The sequence below is a fragment of the Parasteatoda tepidariorum genome, chromosome 7 (assembly GCF_043381705.1).
Source record: "Parasteatoda tepidariorum isolate YZ-2023 chromosome 7, CAS_Ptep_4.0, whole genome shotgun sequence".
Taxonomy (NCBI): domain Eukaryota; kingdom Metazoa; phylum Arthropoda; class Arachnida; order Araneae; family Theridiidae; genus Parasteatoda; species Parasteatoda tepidariorum.
In genome coordinates this window covers 91,638,180-91,659,771 of record NC_092210.1, presented here as the reverse complement: position 1 = coordinate 91,659,771, position 21,592 = coordinate 91,638,180, and the positions used below count along the sequence as shown (strand labels likewise).

General features: G+C 30.2%; 1 protein-coding gene across 4 annotated transcripts in view; it reads right to left on the bottom strand.

The window, feature by feature from the left end:
• LOC107457054 (ensconsin) overlaps window positions 1–20,918 on the bottom strand; it is a 71,330-nt gene extending 50,412 nt beyond the window's left edge. Inside the window, exons 1-4 of one of the 4 annotated variants that reach the window (XM_071182940.1) lie at window positions 20,635–20,918; window positions 10,074–10,291; window positions 7,265–7,508; window positions 2,064–2,186 (exon numbers count right to left, since the gene is read on the bottom strand). In XM_071182940.1, the coding sequence (XP_071039041.1) occupies window positions 2,064–2,186; window positions 7,265–7,508; window positions 10,074–10,291; window positions 20,635–20,680 (631 nt within the window). In that variant the 5' untranslated portion in view covers window positions 20,681–20,918. Of the gene's footprint in view, window positions 1–1,769; window positions 2,187–7,264; window positions 7,509–10,073; window positions 10,292–12,076; window positions 12,129–20,223; window positions 20,264–20,634 lie in introns of those variants that run through there. The other 3 variants (XM_016075096.3, XM_071182939.1, XM_071182938.1) reach the window with 3 other exon arrangements.
• Window positions 20,919–21,592: the final 674 nt, after the last annotated feature.

Sequence of the window (21,592 nt, the reverse complement as noted above, 5' to 3'; positions counted from 1 at the left end):
CTAAAATCAATGTATTTTCCACGTTTATGTTTAAATCTTTTCTTCTTCAAAACCTCCGTTTCTCGAATTTCTAATAATAGAGCANATGTATTTTCCACGTTTATGTTTAAATCTTTTCTTCTTCAAAACTTCCATTTCTCGAATTTCTAATAATAGAGCACAACTTTCTAAACTTTCCTTATCAGTAGAACTCGTAGACAGAGATGAATTTCGAGAATCCACAGGAAGTAGGGATGAATAGGTTGGGGGGGGGGTGTTTCTTGGAATTTCAATCACCATCCCTGCACTTCCTTAACTAGAAAGGAATACAATGATTCTGGCAGTAAGTGAGGGGTTAATGAGTAGTGACCACCAGGGGTTAGCTTTTCAACATAGATAAGAAAGCTAAGAATAGAAATTCATTTTCACCTCAAAATTGCAACCAATGGATCAAAGGATAATTAGGAGTTTTAAAGTGAACTATAGAAAACAGTTGGTACCCTAACTAGTAGATGCTATCGATGAAAAAAGTTAGATGCTATCAGAATTACTGTTTTGTCTGGAGAAATGTGTCTCTAAAAACTATCCAAAATGGATTTAAAAAGCTGGTTTTAAGAATAGCTGTGAAGATGATGAATAAGAGGTTGAAGGCATCAGTAAAGAAGAAAAAACTGTTAATGCTGAAAATGCAGTGCCAGATTTGCCAGAAGAGAATGCAATAAAATCTAGATTTAATGTTGACATTAATTTGGAAGATTTTTGGCAACATTTGGAACATTGACAGATGCAGAAATCATTGATAATGTTTAAGGAATATCAGATGAAGAGGAAGAAGTTGAAGATTATATTGATGAATCAAAAGTGAATGCAAAAGAAGTAGAAAAAACTGTAGAGTTCTTATAAACTACTCTTGAATCCCAGGAAAATGTTGGCTATGAGGAATTTGTGATCTATCTATTCTCAAAAGAATAATCGAAACAAATAAGGTTATCAGTCAAAAATCTTGGAAAAATTATTTTCAGTGTATGTTAAAAAACTGTTATGTAAATAGATGTACCTGGTATTATTAATTTAAAGAAATGTCTTCAATTTTTCTACTAATTAAAGCATTTTCTAACAATTAAAGCATTTTTAATAGAAATTTTTAATTAAATTCAATTTTTTTAATAGTACCTGTATAACTCGAAATCTCTTTATCTCAATTTTTTTGCCTTTCCCATTAGATTCGAGATAAACAGGTTCAACTGTAATATCGTATAAAAAATATCGGATTTAAAAACTAAAAAGAAATCAATAGCAATAACCGCCGAAAATTCGATAGAATTATTGATTTAAGTAAATACTCAAATGCACTATTCGAAATTTTCCATATTGTTTGAAATATATCAAAATGTTTAAAATCCACATGCATTACTAATGAAGCATTACATCAATTTACGAAACAAGCGGCATAAATTTAACGCGTCAAACAGAGATTATCGAAATGCATGATTCAAATATTATGTGTAAATTTCTGTAGTAAAGAATTTTTTTTTTTTACTTTTAAAATAAAAAATCTTTTTGCAAAAACTATGTAATGATTCTGCAACAATGTCGCCGTGATTCTGCCACGGGGCTAAAAAGTAATTTTTAAAAAATATATAAATAAAATAAATCATCAAAATAAAATAAAAACGGATATTATATAATCCAAGAATTTGATGCATCGAGGTTCTACTGTACAAAAGAAACAAAACAATTATAACTGAACATGCAACAACATAACAAAGCATTGCCATGCACATGCATACCTGGAGAGGGATTGTTTAAGTTCCATGCAGATTTACTTGCAATTGCTCGCAATTTTGCGGTTCTTGTCAGCCTGGGGGGAGCTAAATGCATCATGCTTTGGGCAGGTCTCATGTTGCATTTAATGTCTGGCGGCTGTTGCAAGCTGGGTGGTTTCTTAGCAGCAAGATTGCACATGCTTCTGCTTGAGGCTTTATTTACAGGGATGGTAGAAACTGGGTGCCTATAGTGAGATTGCCGGGGTTGTGCCAACTGATCAAGGCGTGTCATACTCACAGCCCTCATACTTTGTTTACCTCTGGTTGAAAGGTGAGGCGTGATGCTGCGTTCTCTGGATAATGTGGGAGTGATGTCCGTTCTCTTCCTGCCCCGGAATGTAGACAATGAGATCATGCTTCTGGACATCAAATCTTCACCACCTGTGTTTAAAAGAAACTCAGTAATGCAATCATTTTATTTTACACTTTGTATGAAACCTATGTAAAATGTTTAGAGACAAATGTATGAAACCTATAAATGAAGAAATTTTGATATAATCATACTGGAAAAATACATTATCATATTATCATATCATACATTATATTTTTTTTTGACAAATATATTTTTATAACTTATATTTAAAATTTAATGCTTTAACCCACTGACGGTTCTGCATGTAAGAAGTCGCATTTTAATGTGCAGTCTTCTCCGCATAGCAAAACAGGTTTTTCCACGTTATTAGATAGGAAAATAGTGTATTGGGATGAAACATTGTCCCAATTTTGCCCATTTGCTAAACCGTCAATGAGTTAAAATACATCTTTATTTAAATTGGTTCAAATAAATTAAAAATACAATGTCATCAAAGATCTGGGAGTTTGACAAAGACATTTTTGATACGATGGTAAAAACCATCACGCTTTAAAAACTTACCAACTCTGATAACATGTGATTTGTGTATTTAATAGTAAAATTATGTTTTACCATACTGATTTACATAAAATCATATAAAATTACAGTTATTCTAATTTCTTACAAATTTCATTAAATTTATTTTTCTTCCTAATTGTTGCTTTATAGTTTTCACATTTTTAAAATTCATAAATTAAATAGCTTGAAAATTAATGCTATTATTTTAACTAGATTACAATTATAAGCAGGTAAATGAGTGTCTTCCGTCTTTTCCACTTGGATTGGAAGAAACCCATTTTTTCCAGATGTTTTAAAACAATTTTTTTTCTACTGCAGAAGAAACTTGCTATCTCCAACTAAAACAAACAACAACTAATCTTTACTCAGCACATTCTCAAAAGTCAGCAACAAAAAGGGACTACTTTTATTATAACTAATGCAGCTTTGTAATAATACAGAATATTTTTTGTAATACAAGAGGCTACTTGTATTCAAGTAAGTTACAAAATAATGCAGTATATTGAGGTGAAAATACATTGTTTTTAAGCTACAAGCAATCAGGAAATATAAAATAAACAAGATTAAAGAAAATAATTTAAACAAAAATGAATGTAGGTTAGTTTTTTAAGGGTTCAGTCACATTTAAAAATGTACAGTGCCTATATACACACAGAATTCTAAAACTTCAGCTAATTTTCTTCTATTTTTTCATTCTTACCATGGGAGCAAACTTTTGTTGCATAATTTTTTTTTCAATGAAACAGGCAAAAGTCACTTACTCACACTCATCAACTAAATATTCCCGGTTGATTCAGAATTTATGGAGAAAATCTACAGCACTATAAATCCAAATTTGTCTGTGAACCAAACACAATCAGACAGGAATTATTAATTTAACATACATGTTGCAAAATTTGAATGGATTTAAAAAAAACAAATTATAAATTTTTTTGGTATTTAGAATATGGATCAGCTTAAAATTAAGCAGAGAACTAATATTATTTTATTGTATTCAAGTAATGTATAATATGAAATAATACTTTAAGACAAAAGTTAAAAATGAAATAGGATACTTACCGGTGAACATATCCAAATATGAGCTTAATAGAAATGTGGAAATTTTTTTAAATTATGTAATACATGAATGCTTCACTTGCCAAATTGATTAATCAATAATCTATCCAACATTGAGGGACAAGCTTTCACGTCATTGGAACTTTTATGTCATTTTTCAATGAATAGTTATTGTTGTTAGACAAGCAAAACGGACAGTCACTTACTTACACTCACTGACTAAATACCCTGAACCCTCTAATACAGGGTTCCCACTCTTTTAACAAAGCAAAAATTAAGGACTTTTTTTTAAAAAAATTAAGCACTTTTTTTGGAAAATTAAGGACCGTAAAACTATTTTTAAAAATAGCATTGATTGTTTATCATCGAATATATATGCACCACAAGTCCAGTGCCAATTATTTACCTGTCTTAAAAAAGAAAATCAATAAATAAAAAAAAGAATAAACAATTTTTTTAATGTAAGTACTGATATAATTGTATTAATTAACAAGACTCATCAAAGCTGGACCAGGCAATTTTTAGCAAACCAGGGTAGAGTTTTTTGAAAAATATTTTTCAGATTGTTAAAGGTTAACGTCATCCATAAGACGAATATATATTCCATTTTAAATAATTTAATTGAAATTGAATTGTAAAATTAGGATTTACAATTTTTTTCATATTTTTAAGAAATAGAGTTAATAAAGAAATTTGGGAAAAATTATTACAAGTTTTTAATAAATGCTATTAATAAAATGTTTTATTTACACTAAATGAATTAATACTAAGAGTTAGAGTTATGCATGAGAGTAGTTTTCTAACTATGTTAACTTAACTTAAATTAGGCCCTATTTCAAGTAAAAACAGACCATACTAATATCTAAGCACTTTAAATCATTCCCCATTTTTTTCATTAAGCTTAAAAGAAAATTTTTTAGGTCATTGCACTAAATATTTGCATGAAAATTTTTATAGAATAAGAAGATTTATAATTATTTGCTGATTTTGATTATTTGACAAGATTTATAATTTTCAAACCAATGTGTTTATTAGTTACGATTTTTTAAAGGTATCAACTGATTTCTATGGCCTTTGCCTGTAGCCCCTCACACATATCCTTTATTGTCTCTCTAAAATGCCCAACTCTTGATACACGGACTAATCCTAGTTAATAAAAGAACAACTTTTTGTTATAAAAAATCGACTTGAAAAATTGTTTCCATCAACTAGAGTGACCCTGTTGCAGAATTTTTTCAGGCTTTCTGTGACAGACTTCCCCACCACTAGTATTTTTCTGCAAGATACTTTTAATTACAACAATTACTAATTTAAAGTAACAGAAAAATTGTGTTTTCAGAAGAAAGTATAGAGTAAAAATGTTTAAAAGTTTTTTTAATTATAAATACAGTATTTTTTTAATTCTAATATTATAGGCGATATTCTCGCATTTTGTAGGACTAATTATTATAACACATGTTAATTATTTCCTCTTTCGAATTTTGTAAATCCATTACATAATTAAAATTTGTAAATGAATTAAACGATTATTAATTAAAATTTGTACATAAATTAAAAATATTAAAACCTGTGGCAGTAAAACCCGAAATAAAGAACCATGACAAAATCACGCAAATAGGACTCTTTAAAAAAGAGAAGTTCAAATAAGTATTTCGGTTGTTATAATAAATAAAATCACATTTAAAACTTTGTGGAAATCGATAGCAATCACTGCCAAAAAAGTGATAGAAAAATAATTGAATCATTATGTCAAAATATGTCTAAAATTTATAGGAATAAAATATACATTGGTCGATCTAAAATATACATTGTGTCTAAAATATATCGGAACATTTTAAAACCGGAATAAAAGCAATATCAATAACTGCCAAAAATACAATCAAACGCCACGCAGTCTTATGATACTCTTGGCATAAATTGAGTTTGTAAAGTTCTGGACCAATGTCGCCTTGTCACTACAATTTTGTTACAGGATATAGTAATGCTGAAAAATTAAGGACTTTTAAAAACTTTATACCATATTTAAGTACCATTAAGGGCCCTTATTTTCCAAAATAAAAATTAAGCAGTTTTTAAGGACTTTTAAGGACCGTGGGAACCCTGTAATAGAAAAGATGGATGGGGATCCGAACATTGAGTACACGCCATTGGAACTTTTATGTCATTTTTCAATGAATAGTTATTGTTGTTAGACAAGCAGGGACAGTCACTTACTTACACTCACCAACTAAATACCCTGAACCCTCTAATAGAAAAGGTGGATGGGGATCCAAACATTGAGCTCACGTCATTGGAACTTTTATGTCATTTTTCAATGAATAGTTATTGTTGTTAGACAAGCAAAAGGGACAGTCACTTACGTACATTCACCGACTAAATACCCTGAACCCTCTAATAGAAAAGGTGGATGGGGATCCAAGCATTGAGTTCACATCATTGGAACTTTTATGCCATTTTTAATGAATAGTTATTGTTGTTAGACAAGCAAAAGGGACAGTCACTTACGTACACTCACCAACTAAATACCCTGAACCCTCTAATAGAAAAGGTGGATGGGGATCCAACATTGAGAGGCAAGCTTTCATGTCATTGGAACTTTTATGGCGTAAAGCAATTTTCTTATACAAGTAATTCTGATCAAGAACTGCTGGTGAATTAGTTAATACATCCCGTGTTGGAGGTTTAGTTTCTGGAAAAAGAGTTCTTTATTATTAAAAACTAACTAAGGACTAACACAAGTCAACTTTAAAAGAAAGAAAGCTAAATAAATTATAGAAAGAAATATAATTGAAACAAAGATAAAAAAAAAATAATAAGTCAGAAAAATTATAAAGATTAAAATCATAAAAAATAGTAATAAAAATACTGATTAACTTTTTTAAAGGAAAAAAAGAGAGAGAGAGAGATTGTGAAGTAGAAGAAAACTGAAAACTCAAGAAAAATCCTCTGAATTTAATCCAAATTTACTTAATGCTCATTATTTCTATTTTTTAAAACACTTTATAGGAATGAATGCTGGCTATGATAGACTATGATGGCTCCGACATGTATTCTGATCAAGAATACTATTGTAGTAAAAAAGCTCACCTTCACTAATCCCACGGGAAAGATAAAATGAGAATGACCACCAGTTAAGACGGCTTTCTGAACTTGGTGGAGAAAAACTTTCATATAGAAAATAAGGGAAACCGGAAAAGCCTTGCTGCCGATATAACCAGATGGCAAAGACCACTTGGAACAGTCTCTTTGTCAGACTGTAGTGTCTTGAACGAAGACGATTTCTGTTCTTAATTTATTAAGGTAGTTGTTTAGTAAGAGTTTAATTTTAAAAAAAAAAAGTTTTAAAAGGAACAAAGCAAAAGATTTTGCTAATAACATTCATTGAATTGTAAAGTGAAAAAGAATCATCTGCATTAAGTCTTTTTACTTAATTTTCATTAGTTTATTCTGCTTCCCATTGAAAATGAATGATGTTGGTGGGGAACATACTTTGCATGTAGGGGGGGTGAAACAAAGAAATTGCATATCTTACCGAATTTCCTGTCTAGACTGCAGGCGGAAGTAGCACGTGATGGCTCTCTCTCTTCAGATCGCCTATTGCTGACAGAAGACATCAAAACAGGTCCTTGGCTGCCAATAGCTGCCAGGTCAAAGTCGAAAGTTCGAGGTGTAGAGCTGCCAAAAGCAAAGCATTGAGAGTTCCTTTGAGCATTGCGTCTTGCTTCAATCCTGGCTTCTCTCTCCATATTCCGTCGCAGAATGGCTTCTTTCCTTTCCTGAAAAACAACAAGAGATGTTACATAACCTGACTGCAGGGTGTGTAGCCAAATCTCTCAACAAAAAATAAGTACCTTTAAAGTACTTTTTAAGCACTCAAAAAAACATTTTTAAGCACTATATACATTAAAAAAATGCAAAATAAATTTTCTAAGACTTTACTTGATCTCGATAAAATAACTAGTTTCTGACAAAGAACTCTTTTTATGATAATGGCATTATAAAAAAATAGGGAGATTTTTCGGTTTGATTTCAGAGGGTGGAAAATGAAGCCTGAAATTGAGAATATCTTGCAAAATGCAACAGAGTTGCACATGAGAGTGCAAGAATCTCACAGAACCCACCTCAGTAGTCACTCCCAAATATCTCATCAAACTTGTAACATGATTGGCACTATCGTATGTTACAGACAGACAGCAAGCGGAAATGCATTTTGGTTAAAATGAATTGTGAAAATGTTGCATAGAACAATGTGAAAACCCTGTTTTTGGATAATACGCAGCAAAAATCGACATGGTAAAGAAAAAAAATTTAATTTTCGAAAAGGGAAAATTAAGCATTTTTTAAAAACACTTTTAAGAACGAACAATTATAAAGAACTTAAATCGGAATTAGGCACCCTTAAGCAGTTTTAAAAAATTCTACGCTCCATGTATTAAGACTTGTAGTGGTTCAAAATAAAATTAGAAAAGCATATTACAAAAAAAACAGGACATTTTTTGGCACAATACTCACAGAGTAGTCCATTGTTGAGAAGGGAAAAGGAAGAACTAAATAAAACATCGTAATCAATCTACTTCGGTGCAAATTTCATTCTGTGCAGCATTTTTATTAAAATGTGTGCAACTACAAAAAGGGAGAGGGCAAATACTCAACATTTTCAAATATAAAATTCAGATAGGAACAAGTTGATAAAAAGTGATTTTAAAAAAACAATGCGATTTCACACAAATGCATTTGTTATGATAAATCTTGGAACCTCATAACTTGGTAAAATCAGTACTACTAATCAAGGGATTCCTAAAAATTCAGAGTTCATTCTAGCCAGAGTAGAAGGGGCACGCAGCCCCATTTGCCTTTAGGATGGAAAATTTCAGCCCTGCATAACCTTTGAACTTGATTACAGGCCTTGAATATTAAAAAAAAAATTCTATTCATGCAAATTTCTATGTGAATCCACAAAAATTTTTTCTTTTGGAATTATTTGTTTTTTCCCCACTTATTTTTGCATAGTTTTTAAAATTTCAACATTTTTAGCAGGATTCTGTTACGACATGAGAATTTCAAAATTAATGTATCACTTTTTGGCTGATCGACATGCAACGATTCGGAGTCAATTGATGATAGATTTCATTGGCATTTATTTATAATTTTTTAGACATATTTACAAGGTTTTTAAAACTTTAATATATTTTATTAAGATGATGTTTCACAGCTAGCAATTTTCAGATTTAAGTAACAACTATTTTATCAAAATTTATACGAAAATCACTGTTGGAAATGCTTGATTTCACATCGTTCACTGATTGTTCTTTTGGCCATTTTCACTTACTTTGTTAAATTCCAAGGTTTTTAATAAAATTCTTTTCAAAAAAAGTTATTAAGGCACACTCATTTCAAATTTAAGTCAGGGTTGCAAAAAACCCACCTACCCAGTGAAACCCGGTTTTTCTAAAATTGATTTCTATCTTATCCTCTGTTATATTAAAGAGGTATTTTATTGAAACATATATGTAGTCTAACCAAAAAAAATGAGCCGATGGTGAAAAAATTAACTGTATTTGGAGACTGGAGAGTCACCTTGCTAACTAGATTTGACTGTGTGGCCATTGGTTAGTCAGTGCCTTTGATTCGCTTTCTATGCAAAAAATAATAATAATTCCTCATATACCTTTTAAGATTAAAATATAAATAAAAAGTAATCCTGTGTTAAAATAAGTTTCAAATGTGTGATCAGGGGTCTGTTTAGGTTTTCCTGAGAGGAGAAAATTAGACATAATTTGTGAAAGTTTCAAAATTATATTAAAAAATCAACACAAAAACATGGTTAAGTTAATGGATTTATCGTTTCTTACGGGATACAAAAATAAAATCTACCGTTTCTACTAAAGTTGAATTTGTGAAGGTACCGCTAAACGGTAATCAATTTGCCCTGGACAGACCCCTGGTGATGTATGTAAGTACGTATAACATTTTTGTATCGTGATGTCAGAAGAAACTTTTTTCAGACTTTTGCAGCAATTTATTTGTATTACCTCACTACACTTTAATTACCTATATGTTAAGTCAATTCATAAAATTTGAACTTAATTATTAATATTAAAATATACTTTTTTAAAATAACGTACTAGTTTGTGCCCACTCCCTTGAAGAAAAAAAAAACCCACTTGGGTACTGTTTTTCTGGAAAAACCCAGGTTTTCTGCAACCCTTTTAAGTACACTTCCTTTTAAGTACACATAATTATTCTGATAGCCCCTATTCACAATTGCTAAAATTTTAAAATCAAGTATAACTTTTCTGGCTGTTGCCACCAATGCTCTACAAATGATGCGTAAAGAATACCTGTTCTGCCTCCCAAATCTGTCTTTTTCTTTCCTCCACTTGGATGCGACGTTCTGCTTCCCTTACACGAGCCTCCTCAATTTTTCTCTTCCTCTCTTCATCCAACTGCTCACGGTGCCTCTTAGAAAGAATAAATTGTTGTTCTATTTCCCTCAACTTCTTCATTCTCTCTTCCTCTATCCTCACTCTCACTTCTTTCACTTTCTGCATCCTCTCACCTGCACAACACACAAACAGTTAGTTTTATTGTCCAACCCATTTCTTAACAGTACTTTCTAAAAAAAAAAATGAAATGGATGAAACTGAACTAAATGGCAGTTATGAACAGAACTGTGTCATGTATAAATAAATAAAAAATTTTGAAGTTTCTCAGACAACAGAGGGGCAGAGAGGACTAAACTAAATGTCCCCTCAGTTACACAAAAAGTAAACAAAGCTGATTGGTTGATCATTAAAAAAGATGGCTAGGAAAGTAAGCAAGTGCAAATGCATCCTAATTCAATTAGTTTAAACCAGTTCCTCCACTGTTAGAGCACACTTTTTTTTTTTAATAAAGCTGTGCCATTTTTATTTGATAGTGTGTTTAATTTGTAGTTAAAAGTTTTTTGAGTGAATAATCAATATGAGTGAGTAATCAATATAGAATATACAACTAGAATATCCCAAGGGGAGAAAAAAAAAGATATTTGTAAGAAGATAAAGAATATAAAACGAANTAGAAAAAATTAGCATTAATGCAACAATTGTAACAATTTATTGACAAACATTGCTGTTAGCGATTGTAAAAGAATGTGCAATTGGTTGGTTTGTTGAGAAAAAATTCACAGATTTCTTTTAATGGGAGTAAAAAAGCTTTCAGAAAAAGAATGCAATATAAAATCTATTATTATTAAATAGTAATCAACAATTTTTGGGGAATTTTATAAAGTTAAAAATATGAAAACATTTTGTCAAAATAGAAAAAAAAAATTACCACCAAAGTATCGGAATAAACTTGAGCCATAAATGGATTTAGCCCAAGGACAGAATTTAAAAACAGAAGGTAATATCCTAATCCCTTCTTCCATTTCCACCAGAATCTTTCCTAAATTGCACAGTCCCATAATGGTCAAAGGTTTCTGTATTCGTTTAGCAACCATGAGAGAAATTTATGTGGTATTCTAGTTTGACAGAGCTGTAATGGAGCAAATTTTGATGCAAGCAAAGTATCGCTAAGTTGATGATATTTCAACTGTTTGGCAATACATTTCCGTTCAAAAAAAGTGGGTATAATGAATGAAATGATTTAAATTAAGAAAATTAGTACATAATTTAGATTAGTGAAATTAAAAAAAATTATCAAAGAAAAAATTTTCAGCTTTTCCTTAAAATTCCCTGATTTTTCTGGGTTTTTATCCAAATTTCCCTGATATTTCCAGGTTTTTTCCAGCATAAAAAAATTCCCTGATAATTCCAGGTTTTCCAGGTGGGTGGCCACCCTGACTTAACTAAATGTCCCCTCAGTTACACAAAAAGTAAACAGATCTGATTGGTTGATCATTAAAAAAGATCTTTAGGAAAGTAAACAAGTGCAAATGCATCCTAATTAAACTAGTTTAAACCAGTTCCTCTACTGTTAGAGCACACTTTTTTTTTTTAAATAAAGCTGTGCCATTTTTATTTGATAGTGTGTTTTAATTTGTAGTTAAAAGTTTTCTGAGTGAATAATCAATATGAGTGAGTAATCAATATAGAATATACAACTAGAATATCCCAAGGGGAGAAAAAAAAAGATATTTGTAAGAAGATAAAGAATATAAAACGAAAATTTATGATAACAGAAGTATTTTGAAAAGAAGAAAAAAAACCTTCACAGAGAAATAGATAAATTGAAAGAAAAAAAGAAGACGAAGTAAAAATAAGAAGGCACTGATACAAGCAGTAGAAATCCAAGACGGATATTCTCTTCAAAATGTTCCTCAGATATTGGGGAAAGCTATTAAAAAAATCCAAACGTGTTTTACCTGTATCTCCAAGAAAACTTTGTACTGTTCTAAGCATACCTTACTACCAAAATGAAAGAAACAGACTAGTAACAAAGTTTCTGATGAAACAAAAAACTTCTAATAAATTTCAGCTCATCTGATAAACTTCCAGACTTCTGGTAGAGCTGAGTGCATTATCGTAAGAGCAAATGGACAGAAAGTCACAAAGCAAAAAAAAATAAAATAAAATACTCGCTGTGCACCTTGATGGAAGTATATCAAGTTTTAAAGCAAATGCATCCAAACATAAAAATTGGCAAACCTAAGTTTGCTGTACTACAACCTATCCATATTTTATGCGCAAGTAAAACACCATATAATGTGTGTATGTGCTATTTATGAAAATGTGAATTTACTATTAAATCCACACAAATATTTACCTTATAATTACATTACATTACTAAATATAGCAACTTGCGACAAGGCTATTGTTGTTGACGTATGCCATTAAGGCAGAGGGGGTGCGATTGTTATTGTTTTCCAGTGGCGTCATCTATGGCGAAGAATTCGACTTCTGCCACACCTGTTTATAGGGCGGATCCATTCATACATTCATCCACAGTTCGTAATTTTGACCTGAATCAGAGAACGATCAATCTTCAATTCAGTACGCCCAGAGGTATTGATTTGCTATGGGAACATGGAGAACTTTGAGACTCGACAGATTTAAAGTGCATCAGTCACCTTTTACTACACGGGAAGTCTTTGGCCGGCAAGGATCGAACACAAGACCACTTGGACATGGGCCCAGTGCCCTATCAACCAGGCTATCTCAGCCTACGAGTGACAACCGCTCAATTGATTTTATAACAGTCGTGGAACAACCGACAAAAATTTGAGTTTACGTTTACTAATGTTCAACTCCGCAGACTTGTAATTTTGAACCCAATCCAAAAGACTAGGGAAATGGTATTGATTTGTTATAAGAAATTGGAGGACTGTGTGATCCAACAGACTTAACATGCACTGAACACCATTCAAAACACGGGGATTCTTTTGATGTTGCAATAGATAGTTTTGCAAGTGTAAAAAGTTTAAGAAAAAAAATAGGGTAATTTGTTGCCCAAATAACTGAAATTGAAAAAGAAACAAAGAGTGCACACATTTTTTTTAACACAGTCTGGTAAAATAAAAACTTTCAAATATAACAACAAGTATGTAGCATAGGTTCATATGTCAGTTATTATAACAGTGCTGCAAACTCCAACACTAAATAACCAAAAGTCACTTTGACAGTGATATTTCCCTTTAACTATTTGTCAAATTTATAATACGTCCCCCCTGTTACGACATATTATTTGGACTCAATAAAAATGTGTTAGTAATTTTAAAAGACTCTTAATAATTTATTTTACCTAAAATTCTATAATTTAAAAAAATTACAGATTATGTTCAGGATTGTCTAAATCACAGAATTTGGCGTAAATATCAGTGCATGTTAAAAATGTGGAATTTTATTTGTCCCCTCTGTTACAAGTACTTATACAAAAGCAAAAGTACTTATACAAAAGCAAGTCAAGTACTTATACTTATGTTACAAGTACTTGACTTGCAATTTAATTATGAGGTTCTTTTATTATTTTTTGCCAATTAATTAAACATTGCACCCCAAAGTAGCATATTCTTATAAAATTTTTTGTTTTCAGAAATATTTAGTATATTTTTTAGAATACAATACTTGCGCGATTTCCCCTCTGTTACTCTTGGAATTAAACATTTTTAAAAATTTTCTTTCAATACATGCAAGTTAAATAGTTCGTTAGAAATTCGATATGTTTTTAAACTAATCTAACATTATATTCTTATTATATTAATTGGAAGTCAATTTAACTTTAAAAAAACGAACAAATAAATAAATGAAACAAAACTTACGTTTATTTTTAAATCAGGGTGAGTTGTGTGAGTCACGGGATATTGTTAAATTAGTTTATTGTGTGCTATTGCACGGTACAGTGCAATAGCACACAATAAACTAATTTAACAATATTCATTACTGATTTATCTCTTATGATGACAAATAATCAACTTTCAAATTTGGTCTATTGTTTTATTACGACCACGATCTGTTTTTTAATGATATATGTGATAAAATGCTTAAAAGAAGGACTTCGTATGAAAGATTAAAATTATAAAATTTGTGGAAAAATTCACAATTGAGTGTTGTAAAAGTTCCTGCAAAATTTAATAAAAAATATTCAGCTCAAATGTCACCTGACTTAAAAAAAAAAAAGCTAGTTACATTTATTAACAAACTTATGAAGAACTTTATGAACAACTTAATTTACAAACTTATGATTATTATGACTTGTAGATGCAAAAGGAAACTCTACTAAATGTTAATTTAATGAAAACTAGAATATTTACTAATATGCTGAGATTTTTCTGAAAGCGTTCAATGACTTTTGTGGGATTAAGTTTTCGTTACTTTTTGATGATTGATTTCTTTAAAATAATCTTTTGCTTAACTTAAACTTATATCCTTGACTGCTTGGGCCTTTCCAAGGAGAACTTACACGTTATTCTACTTCTTGTCATCGACTTTTTGAGGGTCAACAACCTATTGGATCTTGTTAAGAAACAACAACAAACTTTTGCTTTGTTTTTAAAGTATTCCATACAGTTTTGCTAAGAATTGAATATATTTTTTATTATTAAATATCCATTCTGAAATATTCATTTTAATTAATGGATAGTCTTATTTCATTGAAAGTCATAAGTGTACCAACACTTTTGCGAGTCCCAGTATTTACATTTCAATATAAACCTGTACTGTACACTGTATTTTATCTTAACAGTGCTTTTCATAAAATTCATTGATCATATTTTGTTTAAACCAATATTTCAAGTCAAAGTTTTAAATAATGTTGTTTGAATTAGCATTATTATTTTAAGAAATTCAGTATACAAAAATAAATGTCACAAATGCAAAATTGCAGGGGTGATTGTGAGCCCAAGTCAAAATTCCGGAAAATTTCGAAAGTTAAAAAAAAAAAAAAACTGTTTAAATCAGGGTTGGGGTTTTGGACGTCCTAAACTGGTTTTGGACAGGACACGTGGGTTTTGATGTCTTAAACTGGGTAAAACTGTCCTAAACTGGGTAAAACTGTCCTAAACTGGGTATAACTGTCTTAAAGTGTCCAAAACCTTGAACTTCGGTAAAAGGTAAAAATTCTATAGGTGTAACCATTGTACACATAATAATTACATGCATCNTGTATCCCACTAAATACATATGAATAAAAAAATTTATATTTATTCATCATTTAATATGTTTCCTATACATTCCTTAGTCTTTGACAGCTTTTAGGAATAGTTTTGGAAATATCATCTCTGGAATGCAAGCAACATTTACAAACTTTCCATATTGTGATAACTATACAATTTGAATTTTAAATCAAAAATCAAATATTTACCAACAAAACAGTAAAATTAAATATTAATATATATAGTTAGTTCTTAAAAAAACTTTTTTTTAAAATTAACATATGCTATAAAAGGTAAAATAAAATGGAGAAAAATAGTATTAATGCAACAATTGTAACAATTTGTTGACAAACATTGCTGTTAGCGATTGTAAAAAAATGTGCGAGTGGTTGGTTTGCTGAGAAAAAAATAATTTACAGATTTCTTTGAATGGGAGTACAAAAGCTTTCAGAAAAAGAGTAAGATATAAAATCTANTTTCAGTTACTGACACTGGTGATGTATCACCACTATGCTAAACGAATTGAACATGAATGAAATAAAAGTATTCTTGAATAGTACTATAGATAAATAGATCTGTTTATGACGAACCAAGCACTTAGTCTATTTTAACCTGTATGACAAGGCCAAACTTCAGTTATGTACTAGTATTGAATGAGAGGACCAATTGAACTTGATTACTGATTAATCTTCCTTTGTTTAAATTGAAGAGTCAAACAATATTAATAAAACATTATACTTTTAAAAACAAATATTCTCTAGTATATTTAATTATCAATATGTTATTAGTTCTATGTTTATTTCACCTCTTAGATATTGTTCAGATAAAATTGTAACATAATTTGAGAAAAAGGGTTTTGGACAGTTTTGGACAAAGGGGTTTTGGACAGGACGGTTTAAACCAGGGTTTAAACCGTGGATTAATCCATTCTGTCCTAAACCTTACCAACCCTGGTTTAAATTGAAAAAAAATTCAAACATGTTTTTTTTCTTCCTTTTTCTCAATATTTCTTAGCTTACTTAAAATATATTTAAAATTTTACACACCATTTACACATGCCTATGATGACCTGGAGAAGTAATTAAAATTTACAAATATGTCTTTCTCTCTTGAGTTTATGAGCATAACAACTATTTACTGATAAAAAAATGAATATTAATCGTGAATATAAGCTTATAAAGTATCTCTCTCGCTCTCCCTTACAAACAAATAAAATAAACTGTGTTTTTAAGTTCCAACTTTGAAAATTTGATTTCCGGAAACTTCTCTGATCAATGATTTTTTTTAAACGTGTGGACCTTCGATCTCCGTAAACTTTCGGATTTTTTCCGGAGCACAATCAGCTCTGAAATTGTCTAATTTTTTGTTGTATACTCTACAGAAAAAAAAAAATAGTTAACATTCTTTAAATTTTATACTTATCTGCTTTTTTTTTTCTTGTTTGAAATTAAAATAAGAATTCCTATCTAAACACATGGGTTTATAGGTTACAATAGTTAATTGTTTTCGTTTCAACAACTAGAATCTTGCACAGTGCAAAACTAAAACACCAGGTTTCGTTTTCCTTCTTCCTACTAAATACATATGAATAAAAAAAATTATATTTATTCATCATTTAATATGTTTCCTATACATTCCTAAGTCTTTTACAGCTTTTAGGAATAGTTTTAGAAATATCATCTCTGGAATGCAAGCAGCATTTACAAACTTTCGATATTGTGATAACTATAGAATTCGAATTTTAAATCAAAAATCAAATATTTACCAACAAAACAGTAAAATTAAATATTAATATATAATTAGTTCTTAAAAAAACTTTTTTTTAAAATTAACATATGTTATAAAAGGTAAAATAAAATGGAGAAAAATAGTATTAATGCAACAATTGTAACAATTTGTTGACAAACATTGCTGTTAGCGATTGTAAAAAAATGTGCGAGTGGTTGGTTTGCTGAGAAAAAAATAATTTACAGATTTCTTTGAATGGGAGTACAAAAGCTGTCAGAAAAAGAGTAAGATATAAAATCTATTATTATTAAATTATAACCCACTAATTTTTGGAGAATTTTATAAAGTTAAAAATACAAAAACATTTTGAATCATTTTGTCAACATAGAAAAAAATTACCACTAAAGCATCAGAACAAACTTGAACTATAAACGGATTCAGCGTAAAAGGTCCGTTTTCGTAAAATTGTGTAAAAATTACACGTAATTTGTGAATATAAAATAAACGTTAAGTCACATTCTTACAACCAGGGTCCGGCTCTGGTAAATTTGTGCAAATAGGGTCCTGATATTGCAAAAAACTTTTTCAAGGAGTTTTTAAATTGTAAAGACATACAAGATTATGCTCAACACTGTAAAATTATAATAAAAAAAATTGAATTTTAAAAAAATAAACAGCAATTGCTGCTACTAAATTAGAGATGCAACATACAAATATTTGGTATTTAGCCTATTCTGCTGAACACAGAATATTCATTTCAGATTAATACAGGAAGAAGCGTCAGCCGAAGACAAAACTTAGCTCGTTTACATCTGTCTTTCTCCCTCCCCCCTTCCTGGGAAGGGTTTATTCGATTAACAAAACAATAATGAAGATAAACAAATTTGTAAAGGGTCCAATTAAAGGATTAATTATTTTGTGAAGGGTCTGTTTTTAAGTTAAAATATTTTGTAAAGCGTCCGTTAACGGACCCAAATTTCTTCTAAACAGACCCCCTGATAAAAACATTTTAGACTTAAAAAAGTGGATAGGACATAATTTAAATTAGTGAAGTTGAAAAATATTGAAGAAAATATTTCCAGCTTTTCTTTAAAATTCCCTGATTTTATAAAAAAAATTAAAATTCCCTGATTCCTGATTTCCCCCTGATAAGTAGAGAATTAAAATCGGTAAATTAATTAATGTTGTCAAAATGTAAAAATTTATTAGAATTAATATTTTCTTTTGACATTGATTTATTTCCTTTAGTTTTTAATTGGAGGATATTTCTGTATCTTTGTAATTTAAATGTTTAGAATATATATCAGGGGTCTGTCTAGGTTTTTCTGAGAAGTACCCATTTTGTGAAAATTTAGACATAATTTGTGAAAAATGAACAATTATATTAAAAAATCAACACAAAAATATGGATTTATCGCTTCTTAAGGGATACAAAAATAAAATTTTAAGAAAAAGTATTTTGTGAAACTACCGCTTTTCCTAAAATTGAATTTGTGAAACTGCCGTTTTTCCTAAAGTTTAATTTGTGAAACTGCCGTTTTTCCTCAAGTTGAATTTGTGAAGGTACCGTTAAACGGTTGTAAATTCGGCCTGGACAGACCCCTGTATATATATATATATATATATTGCAAAGAGATAACCCAGGATGCACAGCCAAATTATTCAACAATAAATAAACACCTTTTAAGAACTTTTCAAGCACTGAAAAAATATTTTTAAGCATTATAAAAAAAGTATCATAATTAGGCAGGGTAGGAAAGTTTTTGACAATTGACAGTTTTATCTTGTTTTAACCATCAATGTGAAAAAGAAAAAAAAAACACTTTGGCTTTGTTTTTGACAATTGTCAAAAATCATGAAATTTTGAATCGTGTAAAACAAAGGGCGTTTTCATACGCTACTGACTGACAATACACGGAAATAGATTGGGGTTGAATGAATTGTGATAACGTTGAATAGAACAATGTGGACTGTGTCTCTTTGTATAATTCGTAGCGAAAATCAACATGGTAAAGGAAAAGCTCATTTTGAAAAAGGGAAAATTAAGCACTTTTTAAAAACACCCAATGAAAAAAGCATCATTAAGGGCTTTTTAAAAAACGAAAATAAGCACTTTTTATAAACGCTACGCACCCTGCAAGGGGTTGAATAGATTTTAAACTTGCACATTAAAAAAAAAAAAAAAAANTAGGTTTTTCTGAGAAGTACCCATTTTGTGAAAATTTAGACATAATTTGTGAAAAATTAACAATTATATTAAAAAATCAACACAAAAATATGGATTTATCGCTTCTTAAGGGATACAAAAATAAAATTTTAAGAAAAAGTATTTTGTGAAACTACCGTTTTTCCTAAAGTTTAATTTGTGAAACTGCCGTTTTTCCTAAAGTTGAATTTGTGAAGGTACCGTTAAACGGTTGTAAATTTGGCCTGGACAGACCCCTGTATATATATATATATTGCAAAGAGATAACCCAGGATGCACAGCCAAATTATTCAACAATAAATAAACACCTTTTAAGAACTTTTCAAGCACTGAAAAAATATTTTTAAGCACTATAAAAAAAGTATCATAATTAGGCAGGGTAGGAAAGTTTTTGACAGTTGACAATCTTGTTTTAACCATCAATGTGAAAAAGTAAAAAAAACACTTTGGCTTTGTTTTTGGCAATTGTCAAAAATCATGAAATTTTGAATCTTGTAAAACAAAGGGTGTTTTCATACGCTACTGACTGACAATACAATGAAATAGATTGGGGTTGAATGAATTGTGAAAACGTTGAATATAACAATGTGAACTGTGTCTTTTTGTATAATTCGTAGCAAAAATCAACATGGTAAAGGAAAATCTCATTTTGAAAAAAGGGAAAATTAAGCACTTTTTAAAAACACCCAATGAAAAAAGCATCTTTAAGGGCTTTTAAAAAACGAAAATAAGCACCTTTTATAAACGCTACGCACCCTGCAAGGGGTTGAATAGATTCTAAACTTGCACATTTAAAAAAACAAAACATTTAGATGTTTGCCAGGGGGTGGCTACAAGTTATACCCTCAAGTAGTATAACTTTCTGTGATTTTTTTTTCCTTTTAGTTTCGCGCAACCTGCGAGTTGCATTTGAAGACGATAGTGTTAATAAACTATATTAGAAATGAAGTAGTTGCAATTTACTTTAAAAAATTCAATTTTTCCGTACACTGATTGTTGTTGTTGCAGTTCATTTAAGTAGCACTAGAGCTGCACAATGGGCTATTCCGCACACTGATATAGGTTCCTTTTACTAATAGGAAAACAAATACAATAACAATATCAAATCTGGCCATTTGGTTCTAGGCTATAGTATGATAAAAATTTAAATATCAATAATAGGTATAAGTGTATTAATGAAAATTAATTGATAAAAACGAAAAGCAACAACATTTAATAAAAGACTTGTTTCGACTTAAAGTGTCAGCTAACGCAGTACAAGGAGGGTTTCGCCCTTGTTAAAACTTGACGAATCGTTCGGTTTCCCCAGTTTAAAAAGTACTTAAACATTTAAAACCATGAAAGAAATCTATTTTCATAATTAATAATTTCAGTTTAGAGAAATCAAAGGTAAATTTACCTTCATTTCTTTCAAGAATTTCATTATTATTCAGAGTACTAGACATTTCTGTTGTCAAATAAATAAGACTATATGACGCATGCGCAATTTATTCTCATTGCCAATCACATGCTGCCAATGAGAAATATTTTAAATAATATCGGCAATCGGATTCTACTACAGATGGCGTAAGGCAGAACACTCTACCTATGGCAATGCTTTGCATATGCTTTCAAAATTAGTGAGGAGAGTTAGCTGTTGCTGTTGTTACTTTACGTCGCACTAGAGCTGCACAATGGGCTACTGGCGACGGTCTGGGAAACATCCCGGAGGATGATCCGAAGACATGCCATCACAATTTTGATCCTCTGCGGAGGGGATGTGAGGAGAGTTAGAGAAGAAGGAAAATACGATAGTCCCTGTAGTGATTTCTTTTGAAAATTAAGCTGGGAAACTTCATGGAAAAAAAAGAAAGCGTCATGGTTATTCTAAAAAATAGTTTTGACAGTTAAATTTGAAAAAATATTAAGAATGGATAAGTGGCCTATCATTGGCGATCGCAACGCTTGAATACGCCATCTGGGGAGACACCGATTTCATGCATGTATCCCTTCTCCCTTCCCTCTCCTCCTCTTTTCAATTGAATAGATACAATATTTTCCCTTTTCTTAATATTTTTCCTTTTTATTTAATAAAAATATTTTTTAAAATTTCCGTGATGTTTTTCTTTAGAACTATGCTTAATGCAGTTTTCAGTTCCATATAGTTTTCCAACTTAAAAGATTTTAATCTATATGAAAATCAAGAGAGAAACTAACGCACTCCCTTCCTCTATGACTCTCCGCACGCTAATGTGGAAAGCATGTGACCCATTTCGATCACCAATAGTTAAGTGCGCAAAAAAGAGGAAAAAAAAGAGATATATATATATATATATATGTATATATATATATATATATATATATATATATATATATAT